At 40.2% G+C, this 23,013-nt stretch overlaps 1 protein-coding gene across 6 annotated transcripts in view; it reads right to left on the bottom strand.

Moving 5' to 3' along the window:
• LOC131688869 (thymidylate synthase) overlaps positions 1–23,013 on the bottom strand; it is an 888,839-nt gene that overhangs the window by 689,038 nt on the left and 176,788 nt on the right. For all 6 annotated transcript variants that reach the window (XM_058973579.1, XM_058973921.1, XM_058973670.1 and 3 more), the window contains 2 exons: positions 15,649–15,743; positions 15,467–15,580 (listed from right to left, as the gene is read on the bottom strand). Coding sequence is in view for 3 of the 6 variants with exons in the window: in XM_058973921.1 (XP_058829904.1) it covers positions 15,467–15,580; positions 15,649–15,743 (209 nt within the window). In the remaining 3 variants the exon portion in view is untranslated. The remainder of the gene's footprint in view (positions 1–15,466; positions 15,581–15,648; positions 15,744–23,013) is intronic.

The raw sequence follows: 23,013 nt of genomic DNA, 5'->3' as shown, positions 1-23,013 counted from the left end.
AACTGCCAAAATTCTTCTAAGTTCTTTGGATTTAAAAGGACTTAGCATTTTTGTAGGAATAAGTCTAAGACTTTTGCATTCAAAAGGACTTATTTTTGCAAAAACCGTATTAATTGCGAAATCCGTGCAAAAAAAACTTTTATAAATATGCTAAGTCTTGTGTTGAGAGTTTTTTAGGCGGACTTTCGATTTAACGCGGTTTTTTTACGAGGATTTTTGAATTAACGCGGCTTTTTATGCGGATTTTCCAATTAACGCGGTACGTATCCCCCGCGTAAAAAAAACCTGGGTGTGATACATTTTCATTATACATGACATGACAACTATATACAAGAAATCAATATTCGAGTTCTAAAATTTTGTAAAAGAAAAGACCAAATCGATAACTTGAACCAGTAATCAGCGGTTTGAGTTTGGTCATCTTGATCAGCTGGTAGGAGAAACAGGATAATGTTCGCATAATGTATAAGAAGGATGCCCATATGATCTAAACACCAAAAATGGTTTGGTTTTAAAGATATTTGTCATCCCAAATTCAAATTCGATTTCTTAGAATTTTTTAGTTCCTTCTTCTATGGGAATTTCATGTGACCGGACGATTAAGGCTCAAGTTACCTCAAGGCTTGGTAGTATGCGTAAGAAAAATTGTGTTCAGCTTTGCCACCAGATTATCCATTTAAACCTTTTCAAAACTCTAAAAGAAGAATATCAGTCGATTTATTAGGTCATCACGATTCAATTCATGCAAAATACCTGCTGGAAAAACCATCGGCTTAGCTGGATGGTGCTTTTGAAAAAGTGGCTGTGATTTTTTATCACACTACCACACCGAGCTGGGGTACGCAACACAACTGCGCAATGAAAAAACCACAGCCACTTTTTCAAAAGCACCATTTAGCTAAGCCGATGGTTTTTCCATCAGGTATTTTGCATGAATTGAATCGTGATGATCTAATAAATCGACTGATATTCTTCTTTTAGAGTTTTAAAAAGGTTTAAATGGATAATCCGGTGGGAAAGCTGAACACAAATTTTCCTACGCACACTACCAAGCGTTCAATTCTAACACATGCTTAAAAAAGGTAACTTGAACCTTAACAGTTTATATTTCCGGAACCATACAACGGATCCGTACGAAATTTTGTAGCAGGAAAACATACCTTTAATTTGAGGCATTTGTGATAATCGGCCAAACCATCACCGAGAAACTAATAATAGCAAAAATAACCCGAGAATGGTGAAAAACTGTATTTGAGCGCAATGAAAACTTGAATGCCCTATTTAGCATACAACTGCGCGCATCAATTAGCAACCATCCTACCAGATGCGAGCCCAAGAACACACTGACGCCAAAACTTCGTTGACGGTGGTACACGCATTCTTGAAAGAAGCTTATACAACAGGTAAAAGAAGCGAAAGAGATAGAATGTCTGGGTGCCGACCACATGTTGTGAGAATTCGCGACTACGAAGCTGAGTTTGACAGCTTATGTGTGTGAAGTTCATGTAAACAAATGGATGATGGAAAATGAATCATTTTAAACGTGCCGTTTTCAACGGTTTTTTTCATAAATATATGAAATTGTTAGTACAAATCAAAACAAAGATCATCAAACGAGCTGATTTGGTGAAAAAACGAGTAAAAAATGTCGTAGAACATGTTTATTTTGCGTCCTCAACATGACGCATTTTTGTGAAGCAAAAAACAAATAAGTTTTCAAAATGATAAAAAGTATTGAAAATTTACCTTTTCGCTAAAAATTTTATTTACAGATTAAAAAGCAATATGTATCCAAGTTGTGGTAAAAATTTCTCTCAATGCAATTAGTTTGTTATGGAGAAATGTGTATTTTTCAGTGGCCATATTTATACCGTCAGGAGCTATCAATGTATATGGAACAAAATGAAAAATATACTGATGTGCAGGTTATCTGCAGTTTTTAACCACGCAGACGGATGTCTTCAACCACGGAGAAGATATCACAGCAATGGCAAATAAGATTTTAGGGCTATAGACTTGCATATGGTTTGCTTGAAAGAAACATGGGTAGGGTGACCATATCAGACGAGCAAAAAAACCAGGACAGTCGAAAGGGTACTGTTTCCCCCCGTTACCTCTCAATCGACATTGCCTTTTCCGCATGTTTTCGGCAGTTAAAATGTTCTGGGGTCTGGCAGGCGGAGCTTTGACAGTAAAAAAGTTATGGGAGTCTGGAAAGAAGAGCTCTGCCAGAAAGTCCTTCATCGGAATTCCACAGGGGCAGATCTTGCTACACCACCATAAGCAAACGTTTCATGCTAAGATGGTCTGTGCAGGACCGGCGAGGTGTTTTTAGTACTAAAAACACGACATGGACGTAAATCAGAAACATCAGTGATCCCAAGTAGCTTCCCTGCGCTATGCCTGGCAATCTCCATTGACAACCATTATCTCTCGATTTGAGAGCTGCAAAACCTACCGTTGTTACCAAAAATTTCTCCGTTAATCGATTGTTATATGAAAACTGGCGGATAGCTCGGTATAAATAATATCAGTTTGATCCCGAGCTTGAAAAAATTGACATCCCTGCATGAACTTGAAAGAAAACAAAATTCAATTCATGCCCGTCGCAATGAATGAAATGTTTGGTTCGTTTCCTCTTCATTCGTTCTCCCGGCACAGCGCATTCAGGATCCATTCTACCTATGAGAGGGATTATTGAGCAAAAGTGCACCAGATATAGATCATGCAGTTCACTTATGCTCGAAAATGTAGAAGATGCCAGCTTCTGCCTTCAAACTGTCCACATAAAAACAAATAAATGAAGTTTTATTTTTTGTGTTTCGAATTCATCTCATCAGTAACTAGCACCATCTGGGTGTCTAGCTAGACGATGTATCTAAACTAGTACCCAAATTAGCGCTAGTTAGGGTCGATTTCTTAACCCTCGCTTAACCAGTACATTTAAACCCGGCTTAAGCGTTAAGCGAGGGTGAAGAAATCGGCCCTTAGACACAAAAAAAATTCCAAACAATTCGCACGACACATGTTAACGTTCAAAGCAACTGACTTGTCCCGAGTGATGTCCCGAGAAGCAAATACAGAAGCTCAGGTTTGCTGACGAGAAAGCGAAAACGAACTCTTGTCTTTTGATTTTTATAGGTTATATGATTTTATTACATTTTTTTGGTCAAGGAAACAAAGTCTAGAAGACTGCAAAACGATCTGGTGCTTATGGAAAAAGTTATTAAGCAAAAACCGATTGATGCCCTGAAGATTGATGAAAATTTTACTTTTCATAGCATCACTGCTTCTGACGGTCTAATTATAAACAAATTTTTAAGCTTTCTCTTATTATGTTCAAAAGAAGCCTCAGTTTATCCCTCAAAACCTTGCGAAGTGGCCAAATTGTGTAGATAAATGATTTAGACACATTAAGAGAAGATTAAAACAAAATTGCGTATAATTGGACAACCAACAGCAGTGGTGCTAGAAAAAATGAATATTTTATCAATCGTCGGAGTATCAATCGGTTTATGCGTAATAACTTTTTCCTCAAGCGTCAGATCGTTTCGTAGTTTTCGAGACTTTATTTCTTTGTTAAATTTCCTACAAAAGCCGCATAACGGTTTATTTTTAGGGAGCAATGGGCGACTCCTGGAGGAATTATTTTGTGAAAGTTAATTTTCACATACAAAATCCCATGTAAACTTTAAACAGTTGGCGCAAAAATAAAGTTTCAGGGATCAAGCTAAGAATTTGCACAGATGTTCTAGGACCCAAATGGTACCCAAAAAGTTGTTCGAAGCTGGAATCTATGTTTTGTCCCACCCTAATGAGTATACATTGCAGTTATGGTTGTGGTCGGTCGTTACTGCGATCTGGAGCATAGTGAAAATCGAAGACTGAATAAACAGAAATATATTAGGCTTACAGGAGAAAAACCAGGACAAATAAAGCAATTTCCTCGACTTCCCAGGACACCAGGACAGTCAATGCAAAACCAGGACATGTCCTGGGAAACCAGGACGTATGGTCACCCTAAACATGGGTGGGTTTTGAGCAGTTGAACGCTATCTAGGCAGTTTTTGGCTGGGCAGATGTTTCCGCTTGTCATCAGGAGCAATACACACCGGTAAAAATTCGGTCGATTCCGCATTTTCATACTTCTGTTCAGAGCCACGAGTGTCTTTAATAGTTATACTTTCAGTGAAATTCGACCAGTTTATAAGAACTTTACTTCACGTTCTCGAGCAAAAAACTACCAAACTATATCAGTTATGCTTTATTGGGCTGATGCTCTATTGGCTCATTCCATTAAAATTACGTTTCAATATATTTATATATTAAAAATCACAATTTACAATTAACCAAGAGGAAAGCCTATGCCAAAACATGAAAATCTTATTCCATATTTGCTGAAAAAGCTTTGACAAAGGTTTGGTGGCTTAGTAGAAAGGTTTAGCGGAAGTCTATTTAACCCCTTTCACGGATTTACTTAACTCAATATTCTTGAAAATATGAAAATAATTCATTTGAAAACTGACGAGAAACTAACACCATTTGTTTACATTTGCATCACCCACAGGCACAACTTTTGTAGATGGCGACACCGTACCTTCGATGACGCGAATGGAAATTTATTTCAGCCAACTGCATGTCCCCACCATCATTTCAAGAACAAATGAGAAGCGCGATTGACTGATCTGTATGCGTACCTCGCAGTGCTACCAAAAGTACAGATATTTGAATTGTATAGGTACAGATTAAAATGATGTCTAAGGAAACTACAGCATGGTACATATTTTTGGAGATAAAATGCTAAAACAATAGTTTTATTTGACATTTCTAATATCTAGTAATATTGAGAAAGTGTATATAGGATATATAAATTTACGGAAACTGTTTTTCTTTGGTATGTAATACAAATATATTTTGTAATTTGACTACTCCAAACAAATGATTTGCTGGCGAATGAACTTATTATTGAAACCTTAACAATAGAACAAATGATTTTTGAACTAAGAACTCCCCGCATAAATGTGTACCATATGCCAACCATTGCATCAATCGTTTCAAAACCATTTTCAAAATGGTTCGTTCAACAATAGATTAACCATTGCCTAGTATAATATTGAACATAACCAGTGTCGTTTTTTCATACTCGACCAAACAAGCAACGGGTTGTTAAGAACAGTCACCATACCAAAATGTGCTGTTTTCCATATACATTTTGACAACATACCATTCAAGAACCATACAGATTATAGTGGTATGCATATTTTAGGTATAGCGATGGATAAAATATTAGCTGGAGAAAAAAATCTCTTCCCTTCACATTTCAATTCTATCGATTGATGAAATATTATTTTGCTCTCGCCATATTCTGAAGAATGCTTCGTTGACACTAAGTGGACTGACACTTTATCTAATTGAGCTTTCTCCGTAATATTGTTAGACGAGGATTTTTGACCATCTTAAACTACAGATTTTTGGTGCAGGGTAAACAGATATGCGAATAACAAAGCCCACCAGAGTAATATTAACCTCTGGCGCCAAATGACAATGTAGTATACAAATCTCCAATATAGGATACACGGAAGGTATTGGAAATGGTAACTAAAATGGGTATGGTAGTATAACAGTTCAATTATAATGGTGAAATATATCAGCAGTATTCCCAATATGGTGAGCATTATACGAATAGTTTGGAAATGGTTCCGAAGATTTTTGGAATGGTATTTATTTATACGGGTCAGTGTTTTTTATTTATTATTGACGGAAAAATAAAGCGAGATTGGAAAGGTTGATATATAAAACACCCAAATCAACCAAATATTATTCAACTAGCAAAACGTTTGCATTAACTTATTGCTAAATTTCGGTACAAATTTTCTGAAAAAGTAGTGCGATTTTTTTATTCCCGGTAAATAATATAAAATGTGGCATCAATGGTACCAGCTTATTTAGTTTCTCTTTGCCGCTCAGCAGCGAGAGGGGAATGGGTGTCGCAGCTCTCCAACGTGCAATGTTGCATCTGAAGTTTTGTATCACAACAGAGAAAAACTTTCTCTTTTGCGCACCGAAAAAAATCGCGGCGGCCATGTTAACTCAACAATTTGGTCATCGATGACCAATTCTAGAGAAAATTTTCAATAGGACGTAAGTAACAATGAGAGATTCTCTTTGGGGTCTTTCTCTTCTGTTCATTACTCGGCCATTTCAATATTTACTACTCTACTCTTTGCATAATATTGAAGTAAAAACCATCGGCTTTCGATATGTACTGGAAAATTAATACAAAGTGTTGTAATGACGTCGTAATAAACGAAAGAGAAAGTAAACAAAGAGAGGCTCTCAATGTTACTTACGTCCTATTGAAAATTTTCTCTAGAATTGTTGAGCAATGTTGAATTTCGAAACACGCCTACTATTATTGGCACTCACTATGCTCAGTTTTGGTTGCTCAAGTTCTCTCAACAGAAAAAGACGATCATTTTGCTTTGTGACCGAAGTTTCGCGTACATTTTGATGAAAAAGTGATAGTCATGATTTTACTGTATCGATTTTGTTGGCTATTTTCGGCAAATTTGAGACTAAGAGAAACGAAAGCAATGAAATTGAAAGACGGATAGGTATTCTAGAGCGAATCAGTTATAAACTTAGAACGGAAAACTAGAACTAGGCAGGCTCATCTGGGCATGATGTCATGATTTTGTGCTGCTCTGCTACCAAAATATTATAAGTTTGATGAAATGAAATCGTTGCTTTATTCCTTCACGTAAATTAAAACTTTCTTGACATTTTTATCACTAAAAGGTATGTAACCCCTTAATCAAGAATCAAGAATCCCATTGAAAAGAGTTTATGTCGTTAAACAAATATTCCATTATTATTATTTTTATTTCGATTATAGAGGTTTTAACCTTAGGGTCATTCGCCTCTTCGGGTTAGCAAAATCTCTTATGAAAAATTTCTAACCCTATGTGCGGGGTCGGGACTTGAACCACGGTGCGCTGCGTACAAGACAATCAATTTACCAACTACGCTACGCCCACCCCCCCCCCCCCCCCATTATTATTATTTTTATTTTATTTTCTTGTTCAGTGCTGAGGAAGAATCAGAGAAAGAAATAACCACCACAACATTATGTATTGAATTTTACATAATTATTTATTTATTTTTATATATTGCATTTGTCTTAAAACTATCTTCATGCATGCTACTTTGTATTATTTCTATACAAGGAAAATATGTTTGGTTCATCTTCTGAATTAGAATACCTTTTCGTCTCTACTTTGCCCAGGAATAGGCACAAAACTGTGGAATTTTTGAGTTCCAGATATTGTTTTGGCCTTATTATACAGCTCTTAGAGTTCTTCTGACATTTTGTTGTACTGTTCAGTGAATATGCAGCAGAAAATTAATTTTGTGATATTTTTATCAGTTTGTTCAACTGCCCAGTTATATAACTCTCGGAGACTTGTTATGGTATTTCCATAGTAGCGAGCAAGACTGGCTCTTTTTGCCATTCGCTTGAGAGTGTCACAAATAGCATCGCAGGGTCCTTTTCCATGGGATGCTGCAACAAAATGCCATTCTGCGCTTAACTCATACTTTGACTGGAATCTACACAAGCTTGCAAAGTTTTTTCTTATTTTTGTATTGTGCTGCTGCTCCATCAGACATAAAAATTTTTTTTACAAAAGTTTGTCAATTGTTTCATAAAATTTATCAGTTTTGAGAGTAACAAATGAACTGCAGTCTTCAAGTCTTTCAGGCCTCTTGTCTTCCAGTCTTAGAGTCTTTCAGTCTTCCAGTCTTTCAATCATCTGATCTTCCAATCTTCCAGTCTCATTCAAGTTTGTTATGAATATGTACCAAATTCATTACTGATACTTTTTGCATGTATCAGGCAACTAGCAGCTGGAAAATTCTGAGATTATCATGACTTTCATTGGTTTAGTTTTCGATAAAAATACACTGAAAAAAAATCAGTTTGGACAAGGAAAAGCTTTTTTCAAATAACTTTTTTTTCCTTAAAAGTGCCCAACTTGAATTTTTGACAGTAGGTAGGGAACATAATTACCTATCTTGCAACATAATTTCATCCAAATCAAAAATGGTTTTTTTTTTGTAAATCGACGTTAAATTTTTAAAATCGATTTTTTCAGTGCAGGAGTCAATGAAGATTTTTTTTCAATATTTTTATTAAAAAATTTGACTAATTTTGTGAAAATCACTCCTACAACATTTTTTTGTAGGATTTGTCATTTTTAGACTATAGCTATTTGAAAAAAATTGGCAAAAGAAGTTTGGCCCTTTTCAAAGGCTTAATTTGCTTAATGACTTCATGCCCATATGAGCCTGCCTAGTTCTAGTTTTCCGTTCTAAGTTTATAACTGATTCGCTCTAGAATACCTATCCGTCTTTCAATTTCATTGATTTCGTTTCTCTTAGTCTCAAATTTGCCGAAAATAGCCAACAAAATCGATACAGTAGAACCTTGCGGCAATTAAAACATAGTAACATATTAATGACTTAATGTTCTTCTACTTATTTTGTTTGTGAATTTGGCGGCTTAAAGTTAAATGCTTTATTAAAAGTAATGTCCTGGTACTACATTCGCTGTCGGTTATTATCATACATGATAATTGCAGTTATTGCGAGAATTCTACATTCATTTCAATAATCAGGGCCGATGGGTAATGTGGGTAGTATAGCAGGTTGAATCTTTGGAGTAAGCCTAACATTTGAAATTTGCCACGCATCGTGATTTATGTGAATGTAAAACGAACATGCGATATATTTCCAGTAATAATGCACGGGTACCATTATATTTGGATTTCTACTAGAAATACCGAAATAACTGGTTTTAATACTAGTCCGTAGTGCTGTGTGAGGCGATAAAGAATAGTTTTAATCCGCATTCAAGGTTATTTTGCCAGTTCGGTTCGGTCCTCAGTCTTTTGTTCGCGTGTGAGGATTAAACAATAGCCAGCTGTATAAGCTGGATCGGTTCGTCGTTGGACACCAGTTTAAAGCTAAGTGGTTTTTGTCTTTTGTAACACATTTATTGCTTTCTTCCGTCTGCGCGGGCGCTGACCCCGTGCGTTGACGTTTTCTATGGTTCCCTCTCCGGATGGTCAAATGGAAGTTGAATCGGGTTCAACTTCTAAGGCTCCCCCCCGGCCCAAATGCTATCCAGAACTCTCAACTGGTCCATTTGTGGTCTTCTTTCGGCCCAAGACTAAATCACTGAATCTTCTTCAGATTTCTAGAGACCTGACGGAACGGTTCTCGGCTGTGACCGAAATTTCAAAGGTCCGCTCGGACAAGATAAGGGTTTTGCTAGCCAACTCAAAGCAGGCAAACGATATTGCTTGCTGTGAGCACTTTACGCGGGATTATAACGTGTATATTCCGGCTGTAAGAGTACAATCCGAAGGCGTCGTAACCGATGAGAGTTTGACGTGCGAGGATCTGCTGAAGTACGGGGTTGGCCGATTCAGAGACCGCTTACTTCAGCCAGTTAAAATACTTGAGTGCAAACGTTTGCACTCAGTAGTAGTTGCGGGGGATGGTTCAAAAACGTACCCCCAATCAAACTCTTATCGGGTTACCTTCGCTGGTACCGCTTTGCCAAATTTCGTCCTCTTGCACAAGGTTCGTCTGCCTGTGCGTCTGTTTGTGCCGCGGGTCATGAATTGCACAAAGTGTAAACAACTGGGTCACACAGCCACCCATTGTAGCAATAAGGCCCGCTGTGGAAAATGCGGGGAGAATCATCTAGATGATTCGTGCAGTAGGCAAGCCGAAAAGTGTCCTTACTGTGCGGAGAGTCTGCATGATATCTCGGCATGTCCCGCGTACAAACTACGCGGGGATAAACTGAAACGTTCCCTTGCGGGACGATCCAAACATTCTTTCGCAGAAATGTTAAAGAATGCTACGCCACCATCCTCAGCAAACATCTATACTCACTTGCCTCCTGACGAGGGCGAGGCTGGTAACCCACAAGAGGGAACATCTACTAGGGTGCCTAGAATTTATAGGAAGAGGAGGAACACTTCCTCTCGTAAAGTTCCTTGTAAAGGCCAGAAGGTGTCCCTTGAGGGGGCTCCGAAAGTCACATCTATTGGAAGTGTTGCAACCAAACCGAAGCAATTAGCTCCTGGTCTCGGAGGATTAAGCTCAGAGAAGGAGTTCCCAGCACTTCCAGGAACATCAAAAATCCCAAGTGTTCCTTTGTTTCAGTTCGAGAGTAATCACAGCACTGGAATTATAAAACTCTCGGACATAGTGGACTGGATAATAAAAACTTTCAATATTACTGATCCTATTAAAAGTCTTATGTTAGCTTTTCTCCCTACAGTGAGAACATTTTTGAAGCAGTTGACTGCTAAATGGCCCCTCCTCTCAGCGATTGTATCCTTCGATGGCTAACTCATCGAACGAGGTCACGGATTTGATCACTGTTCTACAGTGGAATTGCAGAAGTATCATCCCGAAAATCGATTCCTTCAAAATTTTAATAAATAATTTGAGTTGCGATGCATTTGCATTATGTGAAACTTGGTTAACTTCCGACATAGAACTCAACTTCCACGACTTTAATATTATTCGCCTGGATCGAGACACCCCCTATGGAGGAGTGCTTTTGGGGATCAAAAAGTGCTATTCCTTCTACAGAATTAACCTTCCCTCGATAACAGGTATTGAAGTTGTCGCTTGTCAAGTAACAACCAAAGGCAAAAGCCTTTGCATAGCTTCCATATATATTCCCCCCAACACCGCGGTGGGGCACCGACGGCTACAAGACATCTTAGAATCCCTGCCAGCACCGCGACTAGTTTTAGGAGACTTTAACTCTCACGGTACAGCATGGGGTTGCCTCTATGATGATAACCGGTCTTCCTTAATTCAGGATCTTTGCGATAACTTCAATTTGACAATCTTAAACACGGGTGAAATGACACGGATTCCTGCTCCTCCAGCGCGCCCGAGCGCCTTAGACTTGTCCCTTTGCTCAACATCGCTGCGGTTAAATTGCACGTGGAAGGTAATTCCTGATCCCCACGGCAGCGACCATCTGCCGATTGTAGTCTCAATCAATAACGGTTCAAGGCCATTGAAATCAATCAATATTTCGTATGACCTCACACGAAATATCGATTGGAAGAGCTATGCTGCCGCGATATCCGACAACATCGAATCTACCCAAGAACTTCCTCCGGAGGAAGAGTACAGCTTTTTGGCTGGCTTGATTCTCGACAGCGCGAATCAAGCTCAGACTAGGCCAGTACCCGGCGCGAACATACAAAAACGTTCTCCCAATCCCTGGTGGGATAAAGAGTGCTCAGACGTGTACGCAGAGAAGGCCGCCGCGTTTAAGACCTTCCGGAACGACGGGTTACCCGCCAGTTTTCGACAGTACGCGACGTTAGACAAGCGAATGAAGAGTTTGATGAAAGCCAAAAAACGCGATTATTGGCGCCGGTTCGTCGACGGATTAACGAGAGAAACATCGATGAGCACTCTTTGGGGAACAGCCCGACGTATGCGAAATCGAAACAGTACTAATGAGAGCGTGGAATATTCAAACCGTTGGATATTCGATTTCGCCAAGAAGGTTTGTCCGGATTCCGCCCCGGCACAGAAGATTTACCGCGCCGCGTCTCCTCACGATAGCGCGAACGAAACACCTTTTTCGATGGTGGAGTTCTCACTTGCTCTCTTGTCGTGTAACAATAAAGCTCCGGGGCCAGACAGAATCAAATTCAACTTGTTGAAGAATCTGCCTGACTCTGCCAAGAGACGCTTGTTGAACTTATTTAATAAGTTTCTCGAGGCTAACATTGTCCCACTCGATTGGAGACAAGTGAAGGTCATCGCCATCCAAAAACCAGGAAAACCAGCCTCCGACCACAATTCGTACCGTCCGATCGCAATGCTATCCTGTATCCGGAAGTTGTTCGAGAAAATGATCCTATCCCGCCTCGACAATTGGGTCGAAGCAAATGGCTTACTGTCAGATACACAATTTGGCTTTCGCAAAGGCAAAGGGACGAACGATTGTCTTGCGTTGCTCTCAACTGAAATTCAAATGGCCTATGCTAGCAAAGAGCAGATGGCATCAGTGTTCCTAGATATTAAGGGGGCTTTTGATTCAGTTTCGATCAACATTCTTTCAGAGAAGCTGCACCAGCATGGTCTTTCAGCGACTTTAAACAATTTTTTACTAAACTTGTTGTCGGAAAAGCACATGCATTTTTCGCATGGTGACTTATCGACATCACGATTTAGCTACATGGGCCTTCCCCAGGGCTCATGTCTAAGCCCCCTTTTATACAATTTCTATGTCAACGACATTGATGAATGTCTTGACAATTCCTGCACGTTAAGGCAACTTGCAGACGATGGCGTGGTGTCTGTTACGGGACCCAAAGCTGTCGATCTACAAGGACCATTACAGAATACCCTGGACAATTTGTCTGCTTGGGCTATTAAGCTGGGTATCGAATTCTCCACGGAGAAAACTGAGCTAGTTGTATTTTCAAGGAAGCGTGAACCAGCACAACTACAGCTTCTATTAATGGGTCAAACTATCGCTCAGGTCTTCACAGTAAAATATCTAGGGGTCTGGTTCGACTCGAAAGGTACTTGGGGATGCCATATTCGGTATCTGAAACAGAAATGCCAACAAAGGATCAACTTTCTTCGTACAATAACCGGAACATGGTGGGGTGCCCACCCAGGAGACCTAATTAGGTTGTATCAAACAACGATACTGTCGGTAATGGAATACGGATGCTTCTGCTTTCGCTCCGCCGCGAACATACATTTCATCAAACTCGAAAGAATTCAGTATCGTTGTTTGCGTATCGCCTTAGGGTGCATGCAGTCGACCCATACGATGAGTCTCGAAGTCCTGTCGGGCGTTCTCCCGTTGAAAAATCGATTTTGGGAACTCTCATATCGATTGCTCATTCGATGCGATATCTTGAACCCGGTCGTGATTGAAAATTTCGAAAGGCTTGTTGAGCTCAATTCTCAGACCCGTTTCATGTCCCTGTACTTTGACTACATGGCGCAGAATATTAACCCTTCTTCTTACAATCCCAACCGTGTGCATTTCATAAATACTTCTGAATCTACTGTTTTCTTCGACACATCCATGAAAGACGAGATTAGTGGAATTCCGGACCACATACGACCACAAGTGGTTCCAAACATTTTTTATAATAAATTCCGAGAAGTCGACTGTTCTAAGATGTTTTATACTGACGGATCAAACCTCGAAGGATCCACTGGCTTCGGTATTTTCAATCAAAAGTTCACCGCCTCCTACAAACTCAGTGACCCTGCTTCAGTTTACGCCGCAGAACTAGCTGCCATTCAGTATACCCTTGGAGTCATTGAAACATTACCCGCAGACCATTACTTCATCGTTTCGGATAGCCTCAGTTCCATTGACGCTATTCGCTCGATGAAACAAGGCAAGCACTCCTCGTATTTTTTGGGGAAAATACGGGAGCTACTGAGTGCTTTATCTGACAACTCTTTCCAGATTACCTTGGTATGGGTCCCTTCTCATTGCTCCATTCCGGGCAATGAGAAGGCAGACTCCTTAGCTAAGGTGGGTGCCTTAGAAGGAGACGTTTACGAAAGACCAATTTGCTTCAGCGAATTTTTCAGTATTACTCATCAGAGAACCCTCGAAAGTTGGCAAACTTCGTGGAGCAGTGGAGAGCTGGGAAGGTGGCTACATTCGATAATCCCTAAGGTATCGACGAAACCTTGGTTCAAGGGGATGGATGTGGGTCGTGACTTCATTCGTGTGATGTCCCGACTCATGGCAAACCATTACACGCTGGATGCACATCTCCGGCGTATTGGGCTCGTGGATAGTGGTATCTGCGCTTGTGGCGACGGCTATCACGACATCGAGCACATTGTCTGGGCGTGCACCGAGTACAGTTCCGCCAGGTCTCGGCTAATGGATACCCTGCGGGCCCGAGGAAGACCAACCAACGTCCCGGTTCGAGATGTGCTGGCAAGCCGCGACGTTCTCTATATGTCCCTTATATACACCTTTGTGAAAACCATCAATATACAAGTCTAACTGCCCCTTGTTATCTCCTTATCATTCTCAGAACGCTCTTCCACCTGTATCAAACCATCTGTATCGAATGAGCCAACAAACACGGGACCTACGGCACGAACATAACACGCTTAACTCGAAATGTAGCCGATCCACATCTGAGCCGTACTACGAAATCGTCTGGAAAAACCCCTGCCATCTTGAGGAGGACCACCCGGCGTCCCAGTACATGATTCCCCTGATGAAGGCCACCCGAGTTTGTATTCCATCCGTTGATCTCACGATGCCTGAAACTGAAATAATTTTCTCTCCCTGCCATCTTTGTCTACCCTCCCTCCCCTGACTCTTATACCCAGAAGTAACACCCCTACCCCCCAATATCATCACGAAGCATTTAGCTCTTCTTGTCTCTTCTAGTTTTAACTATTATATTATATAATCTCGTTGAAATTGCCCAACTCTACTACCCACAAAAATAACTATAATTACGAATCTTTACAAAATTCAATCATGCCCTCTAGTTATGCCTAGTTTTAAGTTAGTCGTAAAAAATTGTCCCCCTTAATTAAACATTATTTGCTCCAATAATCTCACTGATAAAAATGTCAAACCATATTGCCACAAAAACTAAATGACCCCCCTAATCTTACGAAAACAATATTATCCCCTTGTGTAGATATATAAGATAGCTATAAAATCGCATTAGTTTCATTTTAAAAAAAATCAATATGTAATCCCCTAGTTTTAAGCAATTTAAAATGTAAAACAAAACAAAATTGGCACCTTTAAGCTAACGCAACGTGCCTTATCAAATAAACGATTTGAATAAAAAAAAACTGGTTTTAATGCAATTATACAGAAGATAGTGTATTCTACTTCACTTCAGTTATATCCCATTCATTACACGCCCTTTTTTCAATGTACGAGTCACTGAATCGATCAAAAGAGTTGATTCAGTTTAGTAAGTGAATCGAACATGGTTTACTCACCAAAGAATCGGTTTGTCCATCTCTAGTATGAACATAGTTGCTGTCTCTAGTATGATATATTTCAGTAAGGTGATCTTGGCTAGGTCTTTTCGTATGATATGCGTCCTAATCAAAATCAATAATAATTTTTAATTACTATTCTTTGATAATCTCGCCAAATTAAAGGAAAATTTAGTTACACTTTTTGTCTGTTGAATTCAACTAATTAGGAAAACAAGAATTGGTTCTGTTATTTTTTTCATCGAATGGCTTTCAGTATATGCATTTTATCGATTGTAGACCAAGTAATTAATGAAATAGTACGGCACATTTCCTAATAGGGCCAAATTAGGCTATTTACCCTAGCAAGATTACTATACAAAAACTAAAAATAAAATAAGTCATTTGTTCTTACCTTTTATAATCAGCTGGCTCTTGCAGGTCATCTCCATCAATATTTTGAATAAACAGATCATCTGGTTGAATACGTTCTTTTTGTACCCCTGAAGGAGCAATATATATTTCGTCGCTATGTCAGAAATAAAATGAAAATATATCAGACCAAGTTTAATTTTATACAAATACCCTTTAACGTACTCTAGTTTAATACTTATTCCCCCACCAGTACCAGTAACCCATCCTAGGTTGTAAAATTGTTTGCATAGTTCCGGTATAAGCATTCTTGGGTGTTCCTGAAAGAATAGATACTGTCATTAGGGGTCGTTCATAAACCACATAGACTCATGGGGGACGGGGAGAGGGTAGGGGCCGGGGGTGCTCTAGTCAACGTCTACGAGGAGGTGAGGTTTTTCTTTGCAAAAGTCTACGTAGACTTCGATTTTTCTCACATTTTTCTAACTATAAATGGGATTTTAAGAGAATTTTGTTCAACATACTAGTCGACAAAACAACAACCCGACAGATTGTTGCGTATATTATTTTTTTGATCTTATGAAAAAAAATATAGGAATGATGCAAAATTACAATTCTAAAAACGGTTTCCCTAAATTCCTCTCTGCGGAAAATTTTAACTCAGAAAATCCTGCAGCCCGATTTTTAACAATAAGTGGATTGGTTTTTTTTTAATTATTAATTTCGGTGGTTCAAGCAATAGATTAGTTAAACTTCCACAAACAAATTGTTTACACGTTAAACAGTTTGAAATTTCTCTTGCAACCTTTTACACAGATTTCAAAATCTTTAAACGCCCGTTAAATTTTACGCGTTGATACGGCACAACTCCGTGTATACCGGTTCTACTACCAAATATATTCGGAGTTAAGCGTTGATACTTTGCATTAATACTCTCAGGTGATAGGACTATTAATTACAAATTAATATTTTTGGAAAGATTTGCATAGTTTCGCCCCTCAATCTAATAAGTTAATTTAGATTATCTAATTATATAGCTTTCATCATTCATTCAAATTCAATCCGAACGAACCACAACACAGTTCAATATAACGCTTGCCTTCGCCCCAACCGAATGAATTGCCGCTATTGATACCGAAACAACAACACGAAGAAACAGAAACAGGAACGAATGCATTCACACATACTTGCATAAGCACGTATCAATTTACAAATAGGTCCGATTTACAAAAGAGAACTTCTCTTTGTTTACTTTCACTTCCGCGAATACTCGGCCACCTTTTTAATTTACCTTCAACTGCTTGCGTAATAAGCTTAAACTTTCGAAACATACTGATGAATGTCCGAAAAGTTTTGTGGTTTTCATTGGTTCTCATTTGCAGATTGAACCTAATGAAGAAAGTCTTCATATCAGTATTCCATTCTCTCTTGAATAGTGGTCCCTTGTTGCTTGGTTGGTTATTTGGTAGATGTGGTTCACGAACATAAAACCTGCAGAATCATTCAGATTCATTGTGTAAAACTGAATACGGCCATATTAGCGGTTTTCAGCGTATTTCGCTACGTCATTAAGAACATATGGCTTGTGGAGCGGACATTATGCAACAGGTACGGGAAACCGCGGAGATTTGAAACAGAGGGGAGTTGAAACAGGGCCCATTACCAGCGAAACAGTATCGTTAGGGATAAAACAATAATTCATTTGTTTTATTTATATCGTACCCACAAACCCTCCAGTACACGCCAAATATGTTAAATGAGTGGTTAACACGGTAAACACACTACAAAAAATGAGCGCAAGTAAGTTTTCGTTTTTACATCTTTCTATCTATCTCTATATATAAAAATGAAATGGTTTTCTTGTGTCATCGCATAACTCAAGAACGAGGTATCGGATTTTTTTGATTTTTGCATTATTTTGTTGGTTATTTTCTGTGGAAGGTTCTTTGACATAAAAATCAAATATTGAAATTTTTCTAATCCACCTATTAGTGCAATTGTGTTTTTCTCATATATGCACCTTTTGCTGGATATCTATGTATATAAAAATGAAATGATTTCCGTGTGTCATCGCATAACTCAAGAACGAGATATCGGATTTCTTTGATTTTTGTTTTATTTTGTTGTTTATTTTCTGTGGAAGGTTCTTTGACATAAAAATCAAATATTGAAATTTTCCTAATCCACCTATTAGTGCAATTGAGTTTTTCTCATATATGCACCTTTTGCTGGATATCTCTATATATAAAAATGAAATAGTTTCCGTGTGTCATCGCATAACTCAAGAACGACATGATGGATTTCTTTGATTGTCGTATTATTTTCTGTGAAATGTTCTTTAGCAGGATCACAAAATATTAACATTTTTTTTTTTTATTCAAATCGTTTATTTGATAAGGCACGTTGCGTTAGCTTAAAGGTGCCAATTTTGTTTTGTTTTACATTTTAAATTGCTTAAAACTAGGGGATTACATATTGATTTTTTTTAAAATGAAACTAATGCGATTTTATAGCTATCTTATATATCTACACAAGGGGATAATATTGTTTTCGTAAGATTAGGGGGGTCATTTAGTTTTTGTGGCAATATGGTTTGACATTTTTATCAGTGAGATTATTGGAGCAAATAATGTTTAATTAAGGGGGACAATTTTTTACGACTAACTTAAAACTAGGCATAACTAGAGGGCATGATTGAATTTTGTAAAGATTCGTAATTATAGTTATTTTTGTGGGTAGTAGAGTTGGGCAATTTCAACGAGATTATATAATATAATAGTTAAAACTAGAAGAGACAAGAAGAGCTAAATGCTTCGTGATGATATTGGGGGGGGTAGGGGTGTTACTTCTGGGTATAAGAGTCAGGGGAGGGAGGGTAGACAAAGATGGCAGGGAGAGAAAATTATTTCAGTTTCAGGCATCGTGAGATCAACGGATGGATTACAAACTCGGGTGGCCTTCATCAGGGGAATCATGTACTGGGACGCCGGGTGGTCCTCCTCAAGATGGCAGGGGTTTTTCCAGACGATTTCGTAGTACGGCTCAGATGTGGATCGGCTACATTTCGAGTTAAGCGTGTTATGTTCGTGCCGTAGGTCCCGTGTTTGTTGGCTCATTCGATACAGATGGTTTGATACAGGTGGAAGAGCGTTCTGAGAATGATAAGGAGATAACAAGGGGCAGTTAGACTTGTATATTGATGGTTTTCACAAAGGTGTATATAAGGGACATATAGAGAACGTCGCGACTTGCCAGCACATCTCGAACCGGGACGTTGGTTGGTCTTCCTCGGGCCCGCAGGGTATCCATTAGCCGAGACCTAGCGGAACTGTACTCGGTGCACGCCCAGACAATGTGCTCGATGTCGTGATAGCCGTCGCCACAAGCGCAGATACCACTATCCACGAGCCCAATACGCCGGAGATGTGCATCCAGCGTGTAATGGTTTGCCATGAGTCGGGACATCACACGAATGAAGTCACGACCCACATCCATCCCCTTGAACCAAGGTTTCGTCGATACCTTAGGGATTATCGAATGTAGCCACCTTCCCAGCTCTCCACTGCTCCACGAAGTTTGCCAACTTTCGAGGGTTCTCTGATGAGTAATACTGAAAAATTCGCTGAAGCAAATTGGTCTTTCGTAATAGTCTCCTTCTAAGGCACCCACCTTAGCTAAGGAGTCTGCCTTCTCATTGCCCGGAATGGAGCAATGAGAAGGGACCCATACCAAGGTAATCTGGAAAGAGTTGTCAGATAAAGCACTCAGTAGCTCCCGTATTTTCCCCAAAAAATACGAGGAGTGCTTGCCTTGTTTCATCGAGCGAATAGCGTCAATGGAACTGAGGCTATCCGAAACGATGAAGTAATGGTCTGCGGGTAATGTTTCAATGACTCCAAGGGTATACTGAATGGCAGCTAGTTCTGCGGCGTAAACTGAAGCAGGGTCACTGAGTTTGTAGGAGGCGGTGAACTTTTGATTGAAAATACCGAAGCCAGTGGATCCTTCGAGGTTTGATCCGTCAGTATAAAACATCTTAGAACAGTCGACTTCTTGGAATTTATTATAAAAAATGTTTGGAACCACTTGTGGGCGTATGTGGTCCGGAATTCCACTAATCTCGTCTTTCATGGATGTGTCGAAGAAAACAGTAGATTCAGAAGTATTTATGAAATGCACACGGTTGGGATTGTAAGAAGAAGGGTTAATATTCTGCGCCATGTAGTCAAAGTACAGGGACATGAAACGGGTCTGAGAATTGAGCTCAACAATCCTTTCGAAATTTTCAATCACGACCGGGTTCAAGATATCGCATCGAATAAGCAATCGATATGAGAGTTCCCAAAATCGATTTTTCAACGGGAGAACGCCCGACAGCACTTCGAGACTCATCGTATGGGTCGACTGCATGCACCCTAAGGCGATACGCAAACAACGATACTGAATTCTTTCGAGTTTGATGAAATGTATGTTCGCGGCGGAGCGAAAGCAGAAGCATCCGTATTCCATTACCGACAGTATCGTTGTTTGATACAACCTAATTAGGTCTCCTGGGTGGGCACCCCACCATGTTCCGGTTATTGTACGAAGAAAGTTGATCCTTTGTTGGCATTTCTGTTTCAGATACCGAATATGGCATCCCCAAGTACCTTTCGAGTCGAACCAGACCCCTAGATATTTTACTGTGAAGACCTGAGCGATAGTTTGACCCATTAATAGAAGTTGTAGTTGTGCTGGTTCACGCTTCCTTGAAAATACAACTAGCTCAGTTTTCTCCGTGGAGAATTCGATACCCAGCTTAATAGCCCAAGCAGACAAATTGTCCAGGGTATTCTGTAATGGTCCTTGTAGATCGACAGCTTTGGGTCCCGTAACAGACACCACGCCATCGTCTGCAAGTTGCCTTAACGTGCAGGAATTGTCAAGACATTCATCAATGTCGTTGACATAGAAATTGTATAAAAGGGGGCTTAGACATGAGCCCTGGGGAAGGCCCATGTAGCTAAATCGTGATGTCGATAAGTCACCATGCGAAAAATGCATGTGCTTTTCCGACAACAAGTTTAGTAAAAAGTTGTTTAAAGTCGCTGAAAGACCATGCTGGTGCAGCTTCTCTGAAAGAATGTTGATCGAAACTGAATCAAAAGCCCCCTTAATATCTAGGAACACTGATGCCATTTGCTCTTTGCTAGCATAGGCCATTTGAATTTCAGTTGAGAGCAACGCAAGACAATCATTCGTCCCTTTGCCTTTGCGAAAGCCAAATTGTGTATCTGACAGTAAGCCATTTGCTTCGACCCAATTGTCGAGGCGGGATAGGATCATTTTCTCGAACAACTTCCGGATACAGGATAGCATTGCGATCGGACGGTACGAATTGTGGTCGGAGGCTGGTTTTCCTGGTTTTTGGATGGCGATGACCTTCACTTGTCTCCAATCGAGTGGGACAATGTTAGCCTCGAGAAACTTATTAAATAAGTTCAACAAGCGTCTCTTGGCAGAGTCAGGCAGATTCTTCAACAAGTTGAATTTGATTCTGTCTGGCCCCGGAGCTTTATTGTTACACGACAAGAGAGCAAGTGAGAACTCCACCATCGAAAAAGGTGTTTCGTTCGCGCTATCGTGAGGAGACGCGGCGCGGTAAATCTTCTGTGCCGGGGCGGAATCCGGACAAACCTTCTTGGCGAAATCGAATATCCAACGGTTTGAATATTCCACGCTCTCATTAGTACTGTTTCGATTTCGCATACGTCGGGCTGTTCCCCAAAGAGTGCTCATCGATGTTTCTCTCGTTAATCCGTCGACGAACCGGCGCCAATAATCGCGTTTTTTGGCTTTCATCAAACTCTTCATTCGCTTGTCTAACGTCGCGTACTGTCGAAAACTGGCGGGTAACCCGTCGTTCCGGAAGGTCTTAAACGCGGCGGCCTTCTCTGCGTACACGTCTGAGCACTCTTTATCCCACCAGGGATTGGGAGAACGTTTTTGTATGTTCGCGCCGGGTACTGGCCTAGTCTGAGCTTGATTCGCGCTGTCGAGAATCAAGCCAGCCAAAAAGCTGTACTCTTCCTCCGGAGGAAGTTCTTGGGTAGATTCGATGTTGTCGGATATCGCGGCAGCATAGCTCTTCCAATCGATATTTCGTGTGAGGTCATACGAAATATTGATTGATTTCAATGGCCTTGAACCGTTATTGATTGAGACTACAATCGGCAGATGGTCGCTGCCGTGGGGATCAGGAATTACCTTCCACGTGCAATTTAACCGCAGCGATGTTGAGCAAAGGGACAAGTCTAAGGCGCTCGGGCGCGCTGGAGGAGCAGGAATCCGTGTCATTTCACCCGTGTTTAAAATTGTCAAATTGAAGTTATCGCAAAGATCCTGAATTAAGGAAGACCGGTTATCATCATAGAGGCAACCCCATGCTGTACCGTGAGAGTTAAAGTCTCCTAAAACTAGTCGCGGTGCTGGCAGGGATTCTAAGATGTCTTGTAGCCGTCGGTGCCCAACCGCGGTGTTGGGGGGAATATATATGGAAGCTATGCAAAGGCTTTTGCCTTTGGTTGTTACTTGACAAGCGACAACTTCAATACCTGTTATCGAGGGAAGGTTAATTCTGTAGAAGGAATAGCACTTTTTGATCCCCAAAAGCACTTCTCCATAGGGGGTGTCTCGATCCAGGCGAATAATATTAAAGTCGTGGAAGTTGAGTTCTATGTCGGAAGTTAACCAAGTTTCACATAATGCAAATGCATCGCAACTCAAATTATTTATTAAAATTTTGAAGGAATCGATTTTCGGGATGATACTTCTGCAATTCCACTGTAGAACAGTGATCAAATCCGTGACCTCGTTCGATGAGTTAGCCATCGAAGGATACAATCGCTGAGAGGAGGGGAAATTTAGCAGTCAACTGCTTCAAAAATGTTCTCACTGTAGGGAGAAAAGCTAACATAAGACTTTTAATAGGATCAGTAATATTGAAAGTTTTTATTATCCAGTCCACTATGTCCGAGAGTTTTATAATTCCAGTGCTGTGATTACTCTCGAACTGAAACAAAGGAACACTTGGGATTTTTGATGTTCCTGGAAGTGCTGGGAACTCCTTCTCTGAGCTTAATCCTCCGAGACCAGGAGCTAATTGCTTCGGTTTGGTTGCAACACTTCCAATAGATGTGACTTTCGGAGCCCCCTCAAGGGACACCTTCTGGCCTTTACAAGGAACTTTACGAGAGGAAGTGTTCCTCCTCTTCCTATAAATTCTAGGCACCCTAGTAGATGTTCCCTCTTGTGGGTTACCAGCCTCGCCCTCGTCAGGAGGCAAGTGAGTATAGATGTTTGCTGAGGATGGTGGCGTAGCATTCTTTAACATTTCTGCGAAAGAATGTTTGGATCGTCCCGCAAGGGAACGTTTCAGTTTATCCCCGCGTAGTTTGTACGCGGGACATGCCGAGATATCATGCAGACTCTCCGCACAGTAAGGACACTTTTCGGCTTGCCTACTGCACGAATCATCTAGATGATTCTCCCCGCATTTTCCACAGCGGGCCTTATTGCTACAATGGGTGGCTGTGTGACCCAGTTGTTTAC

Source organism: Topomyia yanbarensis, chromosome 1 (genome assembly GCF_030247195.1).
Source record: "Topomyia yanbarensis strain Yona2022 chromosome 1, ASM3024719v1, whole genome shotgun sequence".
In the NCBI taxonomy this organism is placed as follows: Eukaryota; Metazoa; Arthropoda; class Insecta; order Diptera; family Culicidae; genus Topomyia; species Topomyia yanbarensis.
The sequence above is the reverse complement of the archived record's forward strand: the minus strand, read 5'-3'. Positions and strand labels throughout refer to the sequence as shown.